Source organism: Aythya marila (genome assembly GCF_965140915.1).
Source record: "Aythya marila genome assembly, chromosome: 3".
In the NCBI taxonomy this organism is placed as follows: domain Eukaryota; kingdom Metazoa; phylum Chordata; class Aves; order Anseriformes; family Anatidae; genus Aythya; species Aythya marila.
Window position 1 is genome coordinate 48,649,816 of NC_139044.1, and position 17,374 is coordinate 48,667,189.

Below are 17,374 nucleotides of genomic sequence, written 5' to 3' on the forward strand. Positions count from 1 at the left end.
ATAGCTCAAGGTCTTGTCTGGAACACCAGTTCATCCAGAGTTGACCAAATCAAGTTATCACAACTTGTGCTACAAAGCAAAGGCAGATCCTTTGTTCAGTGTTTATCAGATAGCGTGAGAAAAAAATCTCTCACAACTCTTTGCTTCTCACAATTGTCATTGCACTTAACAGAACTGATCAGACTCGCCTAACCTTTAGTCCCTTGCACAGAAGAAGACTAGCCCCAGGCACAGCAATGCCATCCCATCCTCAACTCAGCCTGATTTATTGGCCTATTCAGTTGGAGAATCTTAACAATTACTTCCTAAGAAGCTGCCTATGGCTTTTTTCAGCTGTACAGAAAAGCAGCTAAGTATATTCCAGAGAGGTTGATCTAAAGTGTTAAAGTTTTAACGTACTCACCATGTTAACAAGTTTGCCAACTACTGTTCTTCACTGCTGAACATACCAATAAAAAGTCTTTCAGAATTTCTACATGAAATTCACTTCTGGACTAGAGGAAGAGACTTTACTCTCAAGGGATTTAAAGCATACACTATTATGCATAACCTCCCCCCAGAAATTTAGTCCCACAGAAGTGTTCTGCGTGGAAGTGATTCTTACCTCTTCCTCACAAGCCAAGGACGTATGCCAAGAGAAGTAACTAGTGCACGTCTGCTCATCAAAAGACAGAAAAACAGGCTGGCTGTCATCTCCAGCATCAGACTTGCACACAAAGCTAAAATAGCTTTTATGCTTCAGTTGAGGGTCTGCAGGGCAAGGATCTCCACCTTCATAAACAAGCTTCAACACTTGATCTTCATAAGTTAAAGTTTTACTTAATTTTCCAGCATTAATTGGTTTTGGACCACCAATGATGCAGACAGCTACGGTAAAAAAGTGAACAAAGCAGATGAAGTCTGATGCAACTGCCTTTCAAACCTGTACTGCACCTCTACCTTACTGATCAGCACATAGCTTAAGATTCTAGCCTTATTCCAATTTCCATGGGAAAGGCTTTTTCACACTATCTGGAATTACCACTAAACTGAGCTGCACTGAAACAAACTAAATACTGTTTTTGTTAACTTATTAACCAGTAGAATGTAGTATAACTATATACATTTGAGAATAGCTTTTGATTACTTCTCTGAAAATCCAAGGTATTTACCCAGAAATATCACCTTGACTATACATAATTTCATTAAGGTGCCTGCCTGTAAGAATCCTAAAATACAAGTTAAACTGCTAGTGGTATTTCAGAAGCACCCAAAAAACAGAAATCTAGAAAGGGGGCTGGCAAGATTTTGAAGCATGGACACAAGGCTGAATGGAGATGCATTATGTCAATGCAGCAATCGCCACACAGCAGTCAGTGCTCTCAGTTCATTCTAGCTGAAAGCTAATATTCTCTTTCTTTTCACAACAGCCAAAACATTTAGCATCAGCATCTACAGTCTTGCCCTCATCACCAAAACGATACCCATCCTTACAGACACAAGGGCACAGTCTGGAAGTAAACCCATTTAAGGTTTAAAATGGAATTTGATAGAACCACATTTGATTTCTTAGAACAGTTTCTGTATCTCTTCCTAAGCAATTCAGATACAATTGTTCTCTTCAGTCCTTCCACGGTTCCAGTAAAACTTGCCACTTGCAATTTACCTCAAACCTGGGCATAAGTAGTTGTTTTTGCTGACTACGGTGTACCTGGAAAAAAATACAGAAACAACAGGGATGAAATGCTTACCAGCTCCATTAGCACATGAACTTTTAGCTTCAGCACAAACATTCAGCTCAATTCTTCTGTTATGTGAATCACTGATTATATAACCAGACTCTCGCTTCAGTGATGTCAAATCAAAGAGGTGACCTATAGGGAAAACAGGGTGTAATTTAATCCATTTGCAGATTCAAAGTTACAACATTTCTTTGTATTAAAAGCTTTGAGCAACTTTCTTTAGTTGGAAGGTCAACTAGCACCTACTTGCCCGCTAGGTTAGAAGACAGTTACAATTCGTACCAAAAATTGGAAGCAAAACTACTTTCAGAACAGATATATAGCAAACTTGTTACAGATCTTTGCCAAAGAACATTGTAGTACAAGATATTTCTACCCACCACCAGTAAGCTTGTTCGTCACTACCCTTTTCTAATAAATCCCTTGAGAACAAACAGTAATGCTGCTTCCAGAAGTCTTTTCCACCTACAAAGTTCTTGGGCTTTCTCCTTACCTGTAGCAGGATTTGTTACCCGGCAGTCATTTTGCACGTTGCTTTTAAGAGGACACGCAGCAGCAGTGAACCATAAGAAGCTATATTCACAATCTTCAATGGCCATTATAAGTTCTGGTTTTGACTCCTAAACACAAAACACTAACAGTTAACTTGTAATTCAAGTGATACTGTAAGATTTCATGCCACAGGCTTATTCCTGAAGCCTCTAGCTGAGCTCGTGTCAAATACCAGTCCTAAGAATTAACCCATTCTGGAGCAGTGAATAAGCCCAAGACTACAGTATTTAACTGTAACTATCTCATATACACAGGACAGTCCAAAATCATCACCTGTAGCAATAAAACTGATGAGAATAGAGCTAAAGGCAGTCTAGCCACACAACAGAAAATCCAAAACACTACAATGAAATTCCTCAAGTGAGTATTTAATGGCTAGGCACACGGAGGTGCAACCAAGCACTGGCTACTGGCACTGCCCTATGTTTCCTACCCCACAATATGCTCACCTTCAACGTACAGACAACTTGAAGGTATTAGAGATGATAAAAACTGTTAGACTGTACAAAATGATCTCTTAAGAACTGCTCATCACCTAAAGGTCAAGCACTACTTCATAGTCTACTCATAAGGCTCATAGGGCTACCTCCCAACCAGCTGCAGAAGACTAGGGAATAGTTAAGAACTGTCCCACCATCCTTCACACAGATGCAGTGGTACTAACTCATGGAAATGCAAAGCCCTGCCAGGAGAAGCCCACTTACTATTCTGCTTTCATCACATTTGAGGCGCAATATTGTTGTTTTCTTGCGAATTTTATCTGGGCACTGATCCCCATTAATGTATTTCAGAACAGAAATGCCATTTTCCCACCGGGGTCCATCAGCCACTTCTCCAAGGCTTACACATTTTGCATCCTCCACAACAGAGGCAGCAGCATCAGAAGGACAGGAACCTGTACAGATGAATACACTGCATTATTACTCCAGAAGTTGCTAAGACTGGCTTGCCTAGAATAAAACTCCATTTTCAGTTATGTCATGGCTGTTCTACCTCTAAACAAATGCCCAATCACACTCACAACCACCCGCCTTCTCCCCAGTCACAAGTAGCAGCAGCCACCTCACTTCACACAGGAAAGCAGCGGCAGCTAGCACTGGGGAAGCGGACTTCTACTCATAGTGAAAGGCTAGAGCCTGATGCCTGGTCTTCCACTCCACCATGTGGAACTAGGCTCAGAAGATGCCACGGAAAAAGTCTTAAATTAACAACCTACTCCAGACTATTTTAATCTCCAGGAGCTATGTAAGACTTTGTGTAAGAACAAAAGAGCTGGAGTGCTGATATGACCTGCAAGCAGAGCTCATGGACCAAACATGTGGAAATAAAGCCCAAAAACTAGCCTTCCCTCTCACACCACAGTGACACCACTGTCTCCACATAATTGGCTTTTATGATCTTTTACTCTGAAGAGCCAGCAGTACCGTCCTACCATTTGCCTCCTCTATCTGTAGCTAGAATATATTTTTATTTAGCTCTTACGTGCAGCACCGTATGGTACTAGGGACTTGCAGACATTAATATAGTATTTCTGTGTAGAAGCAGATAAAGCAATTGCCTCCCAATTCTCTCTATGCCGTGTCAGAGATGAAAAGTCATAGAAGTTTCCTTCATCATCCCTGTAAGATAAAGAATTTAAATTTAGCATTTAAAAGAAGTAATTCCAGTAACTTCAAAATTGTCATTTACAATAAGCTTCATCTTAATAATTCTACAATCAGAGCCTCTTGCTAGAAAAGAACTCTGATCCAGACTCATTGGTCCCCAAAAGCTTCAAATTCAGTACAGAGATATCACTGCATCAGCAACTGGCTGCGTACATAGCCTACAGCCAATGCAAGAGTATTTCTGACTTCACTGGAGCACACAAGTTTAATGCATGGCAAGCACAAATGGAGGGTTGCAGCAGGTTGTTCCATCTTAGGGTAGAAACTTACCCTGACTCCACATGTTAAGGACAATTGCCTGTGAGTTTTATTTGACCACACTTATCAAGTATTACTACAATAACTAAAGAGGCAGTATTGCAGAGTTACAGTAGGCTGTACTCATTTCTGCCATCACACAGCCCCATCTTACATTTGTGGAATCAACTTACTTGTAGGAACACTCAGTGGATTTAACAGGTGGGCAGGCATACTGTGTATGCCATTCAAACATGTAGGTGCAATCTGGAGTTTCCTTCAAAAATACAGGCTGAAAGAAAAAAAGGAATTTACTTTCTCCAATTTAAATATAGGAACTACCAAAAGGTCTCAGTCAGCTTCAAGAAGGTCCAGCAACTTGTATTAGCACAGTATCTTAGAGACATACTGTGCCTCTGATCTGAACAGTATGGCCTGAAAAGCTCAAAGCACAGTTTCTCTCAAACCGAAGTTTATCCACATGCACACTTTTGATTAAACAGCAACCGTTAGGAGCTACTGCCATCTTCCGTGACATGAGGAAGGAAAAGAGCCAAAGGTAAACCTAAGCACCATTCTTTGTGAATAGGAAGGTGAGCACAAGAACAGTGAGAACTATTAAAAATTGCAAGTAACCAAGTAACTTTGGTCTGGCCATATACTACATGATTTTCTACAGATTCATTATCCTATATTTTATTTCTCACTAAGGGACTGCTCTTATTTCTGTGCAAGTTTCCCAGCCTCTTGAAGGGCTTTGCTAGTAGCAGGCATCTCCTAAATGAACAGCATGCTCTAACTTTCCTGGGGAATAAGGAAGATACCTTCATAAATAGGATTGTTTTTAAACCTATTGGGAGCTTTATGTCTCCTCTATAACCTACAAGTGATTCAAGCAGTCCCTGAAGGAAGCTAATTCATGTTCTTCACCTTACCCTGCAACACATTAAGATGACAGCAACTCTGGAAGACAGTATATACACAGGAATTGTTTTGCAACTAACCTCTGATGTAGTCTTGTCACAATAGAATAATATGGCAGTTGATCGTTCATATATTTTATGACATTTTTCTCCACTAGTGTAATTAATCGTTATTAAACCATTTTTGAAAGTCAGTTTCTCTGTAAGCAGGCCTAAAAGCGAAGAGTTGAGAAAATTAAACAGTTAATCCAGTAAATACACATTATTTCAGTCATGCATGTGACAACCAGGTTACACAGCAATAACAGGCACAATAAAATAAGCATTGATATAAAGACCTAGGACTTCCTCTAAAACACACGACTTAGTTATTTAGTGAATACTGTTTGTGTGGTAGTGTTGAGCTCACTCCCAGTTGCGTGACAAGATAACTATAGACATAAGATTTTATTTGCACATGAAGTATAACTGGTAGGGTATTTTATCTCATAAAACTTGAGATTAACCAGGGTGTAACAAAAGCTACTATGTGATAAATTAATAGATCTTGCTACTCTTTCCACTTTAAGTTTCTTCTGATCAAGTGCCATACCTGCTACTTTTCTGAAAGTACTGTCCATCTTCTTTACTTGACATGATGACACGCCCCGAGCCCCTGGCTTGCAGCTTTCTGTTATTTCTCCACAAACTCTGAAGTAGTAGTCATACTCCTCTGTACTCACTTTTATGTCTTTATTGGAAAGTGGCTTCAAATTATAAACATGACCATACCTCGGATCTTTCACCTGGCAATTCTCTCCTTTAAAGGAAAGTTAAGAATTAAAATACAATCTTGTATCTGTGAGCCATACCAAATACATTTAGACAGCTAAGGCCTCCTGGCACAAATAAGGCCACAAAAGCTAAGTAGCTAGCACTCCATGGGAATGACACTACAGAACCATTTAAATCCAGCTAATCAGGCTGTCTTGAGAAGTCACTACGACCTAGAACGATAAAACTAATGCACAAATACAATTTATATATAAAAAAACTAACGAAGACATAAGAGCTACACTGTACTTCAAAAATTACATCAGGCTGGCCTGACAGGCTCTTCCTTCAGCAAGGAAGAAGGTTAAGGACAGAACCAGAGATACTAGAAGTCCAGCACTTGCTCAATTATCTGGAAAGAACAGTGAGGTCACAAGGCTGAAGCAAAAGCTGTCCTAGATATCCGTCTTCCATCTCTCTGTAACAGTTACCAAGTCTGCAGAGTTAGGTTATAACTGATATAGGAATTGTTAGCTAGAGCTTAAAGCCACACAGAGTCAATGGAGAAAAGGTTTGAGAAACATCTGGTTTCATGGGTTTAATCAGCTGAGAAGCACCTGTAACATTACTGCTGATTAAGCCCTCAGGTTTGAAGTGAGGCTTGGCTTTGAAAATTTTGAAAAGATCAGATCATATCACATGATTACTGTGCTTTCCTCAATCCCCTAACAAGCTGATACCAAGACGAATGACAAGGAAGAGGGAACTGATACAAAACCACAACTCTCGTCAACAGCATGCTGCACTGTACTTGTGTGCTACAGAGCAGCAGCTTGATAAGCATTCTTCTTGTAGCCTTGTACCACATGAGATGACTGACAGTGTCAACTAGGTTGAGTACAGATGCAACAGATACTTTACAGGAAGTCTGATATTTCAGAAGGTATTATCTACATTCACAAGGTCTTATCTACAAGCTGCAAAACAAAGCTCTTAAGAGCAGAGAAGATACCTGCACACTCAGTTTCCTACCAACTGAATATCAGAACTAGAGCCTGTGATTCCTTCTTGCATGTCCTGAAGTCAACTGTAAACTGATACTCTCTCCTCTGGTGTCTCCACCATTGCCTAGTGAGAGTCAAGTTCACAATAAAATTTCTAGTTTTTGGTGGGGAACAAGAAAATATTTGACAGGCACAGGATCAACCACACTTCCATGAAATCTGACACTTACCAATATTTGCAAGACTAACAAGTTTCATTGTGATTTAACAAGGTAGCACCATGATTTGACCAGAAAGTATTTTTCCTGTTAGATTGGGAATCTTTGCTAGACTAAGTCTCTGAATAGATTTCCCTCGACAAGCCAGCATCTTTTACAGAAAGACTTGCAGGGCAAGAAACAAGTGTAGCTTCACTAGGTATTCACTTCTTGTACAGATTTGATACTTGAAAGCTTAACTACATGTACCTTCTGCTTTGTGAACAGGGCAGGCCGCCAAGGTTCTCCAAACAAATACAAACTCACAGTTGTTTTCTTGCTCAAACACTGGGGAACCCTACAAGAAAAAAAAAAAAAGCCATGTGAAGGAGATCTACTAGAAACTGCATTGCAAGTCCCAAAACATACATGAAAAATCCCTTTTCAATGGGGTTGCACAATCTAAGGTCTCTTACCAAATTTCTGTACCCATTTTGAACAAAGCTGTCTGCAATACAGTTCACTGTTGTGTTCAAAGGGCTCAGGAAAGCAGTTGAAAGGAAAGACAAGTGAAATGCCTATATACAAGATACTGTCGTTCTAAATGAATCAGTCTATTCCAAAAGAAGAGAAACTGTTTATGGTGTAAGTCAAGGCTCTTAAATCTGTAATAGCTACTAGCACAGAAAATTACCGTTGTCTGATCGCACTGAAAGATTATACGTGTAGAATAATGTTGCTTATCTTTGCACATATCACCATTCAAGTAAATAATGCTTAGTGACCCATCAGTAGCAGCCTGTGGATTTATCTGAATGACTCCAAGGTTCTTGCTTGTATCAGCATATTTCACACAGGATCCTATGGCTCCACCTACAGGAAAACACCAGAAAAACATGTTTTAGTTCAAAGCTTCGTGAACAAGTTATCTATTGTAAGACAACATAATGAAATAGCTTGAAGAGAGCTTTGAGCGTTCAGCACAGTTCAAACTCCTGAAGCACAACACAGCAGACACATTTTCATAAGTTGGGAGACACTGTGTGCCTAGAGGCTTTGAGGAAGAGAACAAGTCACAGTTCTACATTCTCTGAAATCTTTAAAACTGTATTAATCTGTCCTTATAGACTCAGAAGGCTAGAGCAACAAGTTTAAATCATACTGTCTAGAAAGGCAGTAAGACACGCATGGCATAAGCTCCTCATTCAGACTTCATTCAGTTAAGAAGCATCAACATTTAACTTGCCTTTTAAAAAAAAAAGTCCAGATACTTGCTAATACTCCCCCACAACAGTTTTCCCCAATTGCTTTTCCACACATCTCAACACAAGAGTCCTGATTAGCATTAAGACTGCTCTCAGTTTGAGAATATCTGCAATACTTCATCTTAGACATTGGAACAGGCTGTCCAGGGAGGTGGTGGAATCACCATCCCGGGGAGTGTTCAAGGAAAGGTTGGACCTGGTGTTTAGGGACATGGTTTAGGGGGTGACATTGGTCGTAGAGGTACGGTTGGACTAGATGATCTTGGAGGTCTTTTCCAATTTTAATGATTCTATGATTATACCCCTGTGAGGTATGTGAAGTTCAGCAACTGAACAGGCAGGATTGAAGAAATTGTATTAAAATAACAAGGGTTATCATTCTGCATGCAAGGTCTGGCACCAGAAATCAGAACTTAAGAAATGCTTGCCATTTGGCTTACCAGGGCATCCAGGCACAGAGGGCAAAGGTTTGCAAACATTCAAGAAAAATGTACGCTTCTTCGCATTCTTGGAAGTATCTATAGCAACCCACGGTTCACTCTCTTTGCTCAAGTCACTTAAGTCATATTCATTACCAGCAGCATCTGGAAGAGATGTGGTACATACAGTAAACTGGAAGACCTGCTAGACAGTTGCAGTATAGTACCAGGTTTCAAACGATATGTTTCACTGATGAACGCACATAATTCAAGGTATTTTTCAGAATCACATTAGACATCCACTGAGACAAGATACTGTTCGCATAGAGATAGAGCTATACAAGATTAAAACCCAATTCTCTTGATAATCGGTTTAGCTACCACAAGCAACTACTCCACAATTCACAGGTGGATTTTTCTACAAGCAATACAAATTTAACCTGCTTTCTTCAGAGTTAGACTGAAGTTCCATTTACTTTCCATATTAGCTTTTCATCTGTTTTTATAAGTTAAACCTGCTTTAAACAACCCATTTCCTCTCCCTCTCTACAACATATCTGAAGACCTCAGGCCTCAAACTTCTTCAGACCAGGCATCCTTAAGTTATCCCAAAGCCCTACTCCATAGAAGCTTGTGGTGTTCAGTTAATCCTTCCAAGAGTTGTTGAACAAAGCCCACCTGAATCCCAGGTACTTACCTGTAACCTGACAATCTACAGGAGCAGGAGCACAGGCCAGAGCTGTGTGAAACTCAAAAAAAGTATCATGGATGTTCAGTACGCTGTTTATCTCTTCACGCACAAACTTAAGCTCTCCAGGATATGAATCATTACAAATGAAAGTCACCGTGAAAGTGTCTGATGTCCCTGTAAAACAGAGTTATCTGCTGCTGGTTTACTCAAGAATATTTAAGTTGAAGTTCAAGCTAACACTTGACTTCAACATTTTCTAACCACTTCTTCTGTTCAGGCAAACACTACATTCTGTTTATATGCTTCTTGAACATTAAGAAGTATAAGCCTTCTTTAGAGACCTGTGCTAAAGTGCTTAGCAGTCTCAAGCAGCTTTCCAAATGGGAGACAAATAGCATTACCACATCTCAAAGAGCAGAATTACATTCACTTGTCTGACATATGAGAAGAAACAAAAACCCGCAAGACATCAAATCAGTTATACCAGCAACCCCTACATTGCACCACACAAAAGGTGGGGTTTTATTTAGGTTGTGTAATAACTTGAAAACAAGTATTGATACTTTCTGAGTAGCACACATTAAGTTGTTCAGTTTTCCTTTCCACAGCCCATGATTACAATTAAGTGGAGGGGAGTATTTGTCTTCATTGTATCCTACAGTAATCAGAAAGGTAGAAGCTCTAGCAGTGAAATACACAATGGCTCAATCACTTGTTTTGGTATGTGTTATACAATGAAAAATCATCATGGCTATGAAAATGAGAAAATATGAGATATCACCACAACAATTTGTACAGACAACCAACACAATGGAACCATTATCATTTTCATGATTTGATCTCTTCCTAGTTTTAATATGAACTAGCCTGTTTAAGTGATTAACATCAAACACAGGTGGTTTTACGACGTGAACAGACAGGGAATGAAGACCATTTACAGAACATTAATACATTGTCACAACTTCCTGAACTCACCTGATTCCACACGAAGAGGACCTCTGTAGGTAAGAGTTAGAACTCCCTCACTAGACAGATAAAGAGTTTTGTCCAATTCCACCATCCTCACTGATGTCAGATTTTCTGCTTCACATCCAGCAGCTTGTTTTCCATTGATTTCACCACAATCTGGCATGGGCCCACAAATGTTTAGCTAGAAGTTTTAAAAACCATGAGTGTACACAGCATTAACCACATCAGAAAAATTAGACCTATTTACTTATTTACATATAAGTGAGTTTTACTTTTTAAAGCCTGATTTCAAACATCACAAAATGTCTTTCACTTCCACACTGCAAGACAACCAACTACACAGGAACAGCATCTTGACTCTTCAGTTTACATGGTCCACAAGTTCTCCCCACTGGAAGTACAGGATGTGGTTTAACAACCGAAAAACAACTATGGTACTATCTGTAGATAGCCTAGAACTAATGAGATAGGCAAGCCAAATTAAGAGCACTGATATGGATAGATTAAATCCATTTCTAGGCTTTCACTATCCATTTTTAACACTAGCAGATAATCTCATAATTATACAATGAAGTCCATAATTAGTCTATGCATAGCCTTGTGGTGCCACTACAATGAGACTGATTTTTAGCTTTGCTATATAATGTCTATGCTTTTAAGACTATTTGAAACGATGAAGCAAGTTACCTTCTATTTTTTTCTCAAGTACAATACTTTTTTTGTCAAGTCTAATCTCATAAAATACTGTACAAGAGCTCCATTTCACTAATCTTGACCAGAAGAAATACAACAGCAATATCCATAAGCAACAGGTTGTACAGTCAGAATTCTTACCAAGAATTTTTTCCCAATTCCTGTTGCCATATAGCCTTTTCCTGAAGCTAATGGTTGAAGATTGAATAAAAAGCCACTGTTTGGATCTCGCACAGAGCAGGTCTACAAGAGAAAAATTACAACATTATTCTCTCACTCTGCATTTCTGGTGTTTAAGTTCTACTTCTAGCTTGCTTAAAGAGTCGAAGTAGAAATTTACAGGATATACCTATCCTGTCTAGGAAGCAGCAACTTAATTTGGACAACTAGAGTACAGCTCTGGCAGTAGCAACACTTCAATTCTTTCACACAGTTGTCCACTGACAGTCATATCAAGATATCGAAGTGTAGTTCAACAGGTGTCATGTATCAGGTTAGCTAAGAGCAAAGAAATTTTAATTGGAGGATACTTCTACTCTAATGTGATCACTTTAAGACCTGTAAACGAGAAGCAATTGAGTAGCCCAGTTTAAAGAAGTGAGCCTCATTTGATGATCTGTACACAAACAATGACAACAGAAGTCCTTACGTATACATTCAACTTTACTAGCAAACTCATAAGGGAATGAAACATCTAATGCCATAGCAAGCCATTCTTCCTTGAGTGCACACTGTACCACTTTGGCCAAAAGTTACATACTTCACAAACGCATCAAGACAACAGACACATCACATGCCAGAAAAATAGCACATGATGACCATGAACACATTTGTCTCATTCTTTCTCACCTGAGAATCATCTTTTGTTTCCTTAATTGGACAAGCAGCTTCAGTTTCCCATAAGAACGTGACTACACATTCCTGAATAGATATAAACCGTGGGCTGCTACTCTGGAAACAGATAACAGAGAAGAGACCAGAATCAAGGCAAATGTAATGGCCAACACCTTCCCATGTTTGAGATTCTGCTTTAAAATTGCGATGTTCTAAAAGATTTCACTACAAAAGCACAGAATTCCCAACCCAGTTTCCTCACTCCTTTTTATTTTGAAAGTCAGGAGAATTGAGTCTGATATACAAATATTCAAATGCAGTTCAAAACTGAACCCAGACACATATCACACCTTTCTTCAGTCTAAGTTTTGGAGAGTTTGGGGTATAAGGTACAGTACACTAAAAAAAAATGAAGTACCACAAAACACTGTCAGCTGAGGCAACTGCAATAATAATTACTTGATTCATTTCAGTGCTTTCAGGCAAAAACAAAACAGTTTGTAACTGCATCACGTCCCAGATTTTTACCATATGTCCTGGGGAGAAGAGCAAGTGAGGGAAATAAGACTTGCAGATTCACAAGCTATCATGAAAAAGTTTAGGCAAGCTTCAGTGGTTCCCCCCCAGTCTAAAATTCAGCAAAAGTTTTACAGAATTAAGAATGCATCTAGAATCAAGCTACGGAGATGCAAAACCTCAGCCTGAAGATGCACTTTACAGTGTTCTTCCTCTTAAGGGGATCTGCAATGTCTGCATGTGTAACTCCAATCTTCAGTCAACTCCTCATGCACTTTTTCATGCTAATTGAACTAGCCTGAAGCATCAATTTCCACTAGGGTTATTAGTTGTTAGCTATTTATTACTTATGATAAAATACTGAATCTCATATACACGTTTCTCTGGCATCTAATTTAAAATAGAGACGTAAAAACAAAGTTAAGACCCCAAGAAGTCTGTTATCATTAAACACTTGATGGAAAGCCTCCTATGATAGAACAACTGAATGATCATTTGTCCTTACCAGAGTGCCCCTGGAACAGACAAAGTGGATGGTTGTGGTATAAGTTGTCATCTTTCCATCAGCATTGATGCACACAGAGCCATTTGAATAGGTTAGAAGAATGTGACCAGGTCTTTCAACTACTAATTCTTTGCTGGCAACACCAAGATTGCTAATAGAGGTGGCTTCATAGTAAGAATCCTAGAAATACAGAAAACTGTCAGCAACTTCAAATTCAAGTGCATTGTTACAGAAATATCCAACAAGATGGTACCTACCACAATAACCTTATATACAGAAGACTACCTTGAGTTTTGAATGCGACTGAGAGGTCTAGAGATTCCTCCATATTTCTCCCCCACTCTATATTTAAGATACACATTTAACCACCAGGAAGTTTTACTTTACAATAAGGTGCCTAGAGTGCCTCAAAAATCATCCCCATCTCACCAGCTACACAGCTCAGGAGTTTAGGGAGGCCTACACCTCATATGCAATAACTACAATTTAATTTGTGCAGCTCTTTAAAACAGTATGTAGAAGGCCCCAGTCATTCTTAGAGCAGGCATTACTTATCTGTCATGCTTAGGAAAGTTTAAAAAAAACACTAGCAGAAGTTGAGAGTGGGAACCTTGTAAAAATTAAAGCTTTGGTGTTTCAAGAGGCTGGTAGAAGTCTGCCATACTGCAGTGACTATGCCAGCACTAAGGATGCACAGGATACCATTGTATGCTGCACTAAGGGGCCAAAACTCACGTGCTCATCTTGTACTCCCCTTTAACTCAATCACTTCGGCAAATCAGCTCTGAGCTGGGACAAAAACACTACTCACATGATCGTGTCGATATTCCATCTGACACACAGATGCTCGTCGGTCACATCCTGGAACAGCAAGCAGTGGTCGACAGACATTTATGTAGTACTTTTTGCGCTCACTTGGTCTTGAATTATCCATGGCATACCAGTTTCCACCTCTCTTCTCAGATTTTGCTAAACTGCGTGGGAGGAAAAAGTTCATGCTGGGATTCACATGTTATTCATAGATTCCCTCTAGCTTTGTTAAGTTTCAAGAAAGGAACTGCAAGGCATTTCAGTTTGCATTTCATGTAACTTTTTCCCCTCATTTTTAAGTGTCACAAAAAATTACTCCTAGGAAAGCAGAAAACAGTCAAAGCAAGTTAAGCAAAGCCAACCCAAGAAGTCAACTTACATCTCAGGAGGCGTCAATATACCAGATTGAAATATCTCCGTTTCAAGATACTTGCATTTAAGACTGTCAGAAGAGATGACTTTTCTAGTGCATTTTATGCATGAAACCGGTGTCATCCAGAGTTAAACAATCAGCTAGCACACTGAACTAAAATAGCCAAGTTCACACAAAGACTGCGTTACTTTACCTCGACAAGTCATATTGGTCCATGGTGTTGGGATCAGTCACAATACATTCCAAGGGCAGTTCAGGACAGGCATACTCTGTGTACCACCTGAAGTTGTAGGTATATTTATCTTCTACCTAGAAAGACAGCAGAATAGGTCAAGGGAGGCTTTCAAACAGACTACTGTGTAAAGCAACACTACTCCTTTGTATATTAGGTTTATTTCCCCCTGGGTCTTGGGATGCACTTTCTCAGACTGATTAGTACAGGTCGGTCCATTTTCACATTGATCTTGCCATTATTTCCCTACTGTAACACCAAAAGCACTTGCAAAAACAACCATAGCAACATAACTACTGTTGGCTGAGTTACAGGGCACAGTCCTAGCACTTCAGATCTCTGGCCAAGAAACATGGCTTTTTTTTCCCCCCGATTTGAAATACAAGAGGATCAAAAGCACTAGTAATTATATGGCCCAGAAACTAGAGAATAGAGAATAGTGAGGTGAGAACCTTGATGCAGGTCAACAGTTTACTACTGTTCAGTATAGGCAAGATGAGTACAGGCTGATATACCAAGAAAAATACCTGTTTTGTTGAGCAGTCTGCTTTATAGATATGGTTATTTCCATCCACAAATCTCTGCTGTACCAGCCTAGCAGTGATTATTTGCATGTTTTACGGATGCAGAGAGTTCCCTTCTTCATATGTAACTTCTTACCTGATATTCAGGCTGACCTACTCCAGCCTGACGGTCACACAGGAAAGTTATGAGAGTAGATCGCTGTGTTTTCTTCTCATCGTTATATGGTGTACCATTTTTGTAGGTCAACTGAATCAGACCATCGTAATATGAAAGTTTGGAATTAGGCAGACCAAGACTCCAAAACTGCTTCTCACTAGAAAAGAAAAACAGGCTCTGAGACTGTGCAAAATTCAGATGTAGTTATCTTAAAGAAAAGTCAACCAAACAGTAGGCACACAGGTATGTTTATAGAATACTCTGTAATAAGACAAAAGGATTCAGCAAGATTGAGTATACAAGTTCAAAAACTAAGATAAAAACGACTACCAAAAACAAAGAAACCAAGAACAGGTGTCCTTCTTTGGGAAGCAAATGAAGTTATACCTTACTTAGGTACCTAGAATACTAATGCTCCATTCTCTAGAACAGTAACAGAAAAGAATGGGCTTCAAACTGCAGACACCCTAACACCAAGCTCATGCTGGTTTCATGCAACCATGTGAGGATGGCAAAGATCTAGGACTCCACAACAACAAGTCTTCTCACTTAAGAAAACTGCCTTTATATGCTCTTAGCTCAGGATCAGCTTTGGTCTAGGAGAGTTTCTTTACTCTGACTTCACGTCAGACTAGCTCTGTCAGACCTAGTCTAACCACCTTTCCCCACACAGGTACAGCAAACTCTCCTTAACTGGAGAATACCCCAAGATCAAGCAAAGTGCACTGCACCACATCTCTAGCAATAGGCTGACCTGGAATCTGAAGTGTTGCACAGATACTACACCTTAGACGTGGCTGGTAGAAGATAGAACAATGCTGCTTACAGAGTAGTTGTGTACATTGGGACTGTGCCTGCATTTTTACCGATGGAAACATGCTGCTACACCCAAGTTCTGGGCTCTGCCTCACATAAGGCAGCTGCTACTCAGCCTTAGGACCTTGGCTAACCTAGGCAGTAGTTGTTCTTTACAGCAAACACTCTTGAAACCCAGCTGACTTGAATTCAAAGTGCAAGTTGGCTTAATACAGCTGGAGCAGTCAATACACAGCTTAAAACCCCTCTGGGAACACTCACAGAAAAAATATCCTGAATTGAACGGGGCCCACAAGGATCATCAAGTCCAACTGGCTGCACACATGACCACCCCAAAAAAATCATACCGTATGTCTGAAGGCGGAGCAATGGACAGTCTCAAAAGCTAATTGCAGGCAAGATCACATATACTTCACTTGAAATAGTTGGCAGCATAATTACTACACTGGCACTTATTTTACATGCAAGTTACCTGAATCTACTACAGGTAGTAATTACTTTACATGCAAATTGGTCACTGTTAGATAACATCACACAACAGGAGATCTATTACAAGCAACAGAACTAGCAACTTACCTTTGTGTTACTTGGCATGCTGCTGATGGTGTGTGACACAATTCGACTGGCACACTGCCACAGATATTTATGTAGAACAAATATTGTGAAGTATTAACTAAGTGGTACCCGTTTTTCTTGACCAGTGGTGATAAATCAAAAGAGAAGCCTAACAGGGAAGGAATAAAATTTCATTCAGCCTAAGATTCAGTCACAGTTTTTCCCGTCATCTCTCAAATTTTGATTCTACCAGCCATACGGCTAGTTATTATACAGACACGTTCCCCTAAACGTATCTCCCCTTCCATGTAATTGTTCCAGAAACATGGAAATTCAGACACAATGGAAGCATGTGCTTTCTTATAGATGAATTTACTACAGTCAAGTACAAGTTACACCTATTTCCCCACACACACACACACTAGGAAGAGCATTAAGCTCACACTGGTCTCATTTTAACATGTGCATATACTTCAGAACTCTGTGCTCCACTGTTTTAGATGCTTAGACTTAGAACAAGTTCACTTTGATTTTGCACATAAAGAGGACTTAATGCTCAATGCCATGGCAGAAGTCCTATCCTTGAAGACCCTTCAGTTTGGCCAACATAAACACGTACCTGCCTGAGCATCAGAGACTTGACAGTTATCTCCTTCAGTTTTAGACAGGACACATGCAGCAGCAGTATACCAGTCAAAAGCATATGAACATTCACCTTCAGACATCAAGATTGGAGCGCTTTCTAGATCACCTGGTATTGAAAGAGCAACATGTTAAACAATACTCAGTACAGTCAGGCTGCCAAAATTATTACCCTAAGCCTACAAACACTGACTTCTCCCCAAAAGGGGACCAGAAGTAATGAAGTACCTCTCCTGTGAAAATAAGGACCACAATCAACAATTCCTTACGCTAGTTCTTTGCATCCTTCTCCCCATGTTTAGCCAAGAGGTGAGGATGT

At 39.7% G+C, this 17,374-nt stretch overlaps 1 protein-coding gene across 1 annotated transcript in view; it reads right to left on the bottom strand.

Moving 5' to 3' along the window:
• Nucleotides 1-17,374, bottom strand: part of IGF2R (insulin like growth factor 2 receptor) — a 53,403-nt gene that overhangs the window by 15,123 nt on the left and 20,906 nt on the right. Inside the window, exons 14-34 of the mRNA XM_082757518.1 lie at nucleotides 17,033-17,164; nucleotides 16,435-16,582; nucleotides 15,022-15,199; nucleotides 14,323-14,438; nucleotides 13,758-13,920; nucleotides 12,947-13,126; nucleotides 11,941-12,042; nucleotides 11,233-11,334; nucleotides 10,405-10,579; nucleotides 9,436-9,603; nucleotides 8,760-8,903; nucleotides 7,749-7,927; nucleotides 7,325-7,412; nucleotides 5,693-5,899; nucleotides 5,182-5,312; nucleotides 4,372-4,469; nucleotides 3,756-3,892; nucleotides 2,978-3,168; nucleotides 2,215-2,341; nucleotides 1,731-1,853; nucleotides 605-867 (exon numbers count right to left, since the gene is read on the bottom strand). Coding sequence (XP_082613644.1) covers nucleotides 605-867; nucleotides 1,731-1,853; nucleotides 2,215-2,341; nucleotides 2,978-3,168; nucleotides 3,756-3,892; nucleotides 4,372-4,469; nucleotides 5,182-5,312; nucleotides 5,693-5,899; nucleotides 7,325-7,412; nucleotides 7,749-7,927; nucleotides 8,760-8,903; nucleotides 9,436-9,603; nucleotides 10,405-10,579; nucleotides 11,233-11,334; nucleotides 11,941-12,042; nucleotides 12,947-13,126; nucleotides 13,758-13,920; nucleotides 14,323-14,438; nucleotides 15,022-15,199; nucleotides 16,435-16,582; nucleotides 17,033-17,164 — 3,152 coding nt within the window. The remainder of the gene's footprint in view (nucleotides 1-604; nucleotides 868-1,730; nucleotides 1,854-2,214; nucleotides 2,342-2,977; nucleotides 3,169-3,755; nucleotides 3,893-4,371; nucleotides 4,470-5,181; nucleotides 5,313-5,692; nucleotides 5,900-7,324; nucleotides 7,413-7,748; nucleotides 7,928-8,759; nucleotides 8,904-9,435; nucleotides 9,604-10,404; nucleotides 10,580-11,232; nucleotides 11,335-11,940; nucleotides 12,043-12,946; nucleotides 13,127-13,757; nucleotides 13,921-14,322; nucleotides 14,439-15,021; nucleotides 15,200-16,434; nucleotides 16,583-17,032; nucleotides 17,165-17,374) is intronic.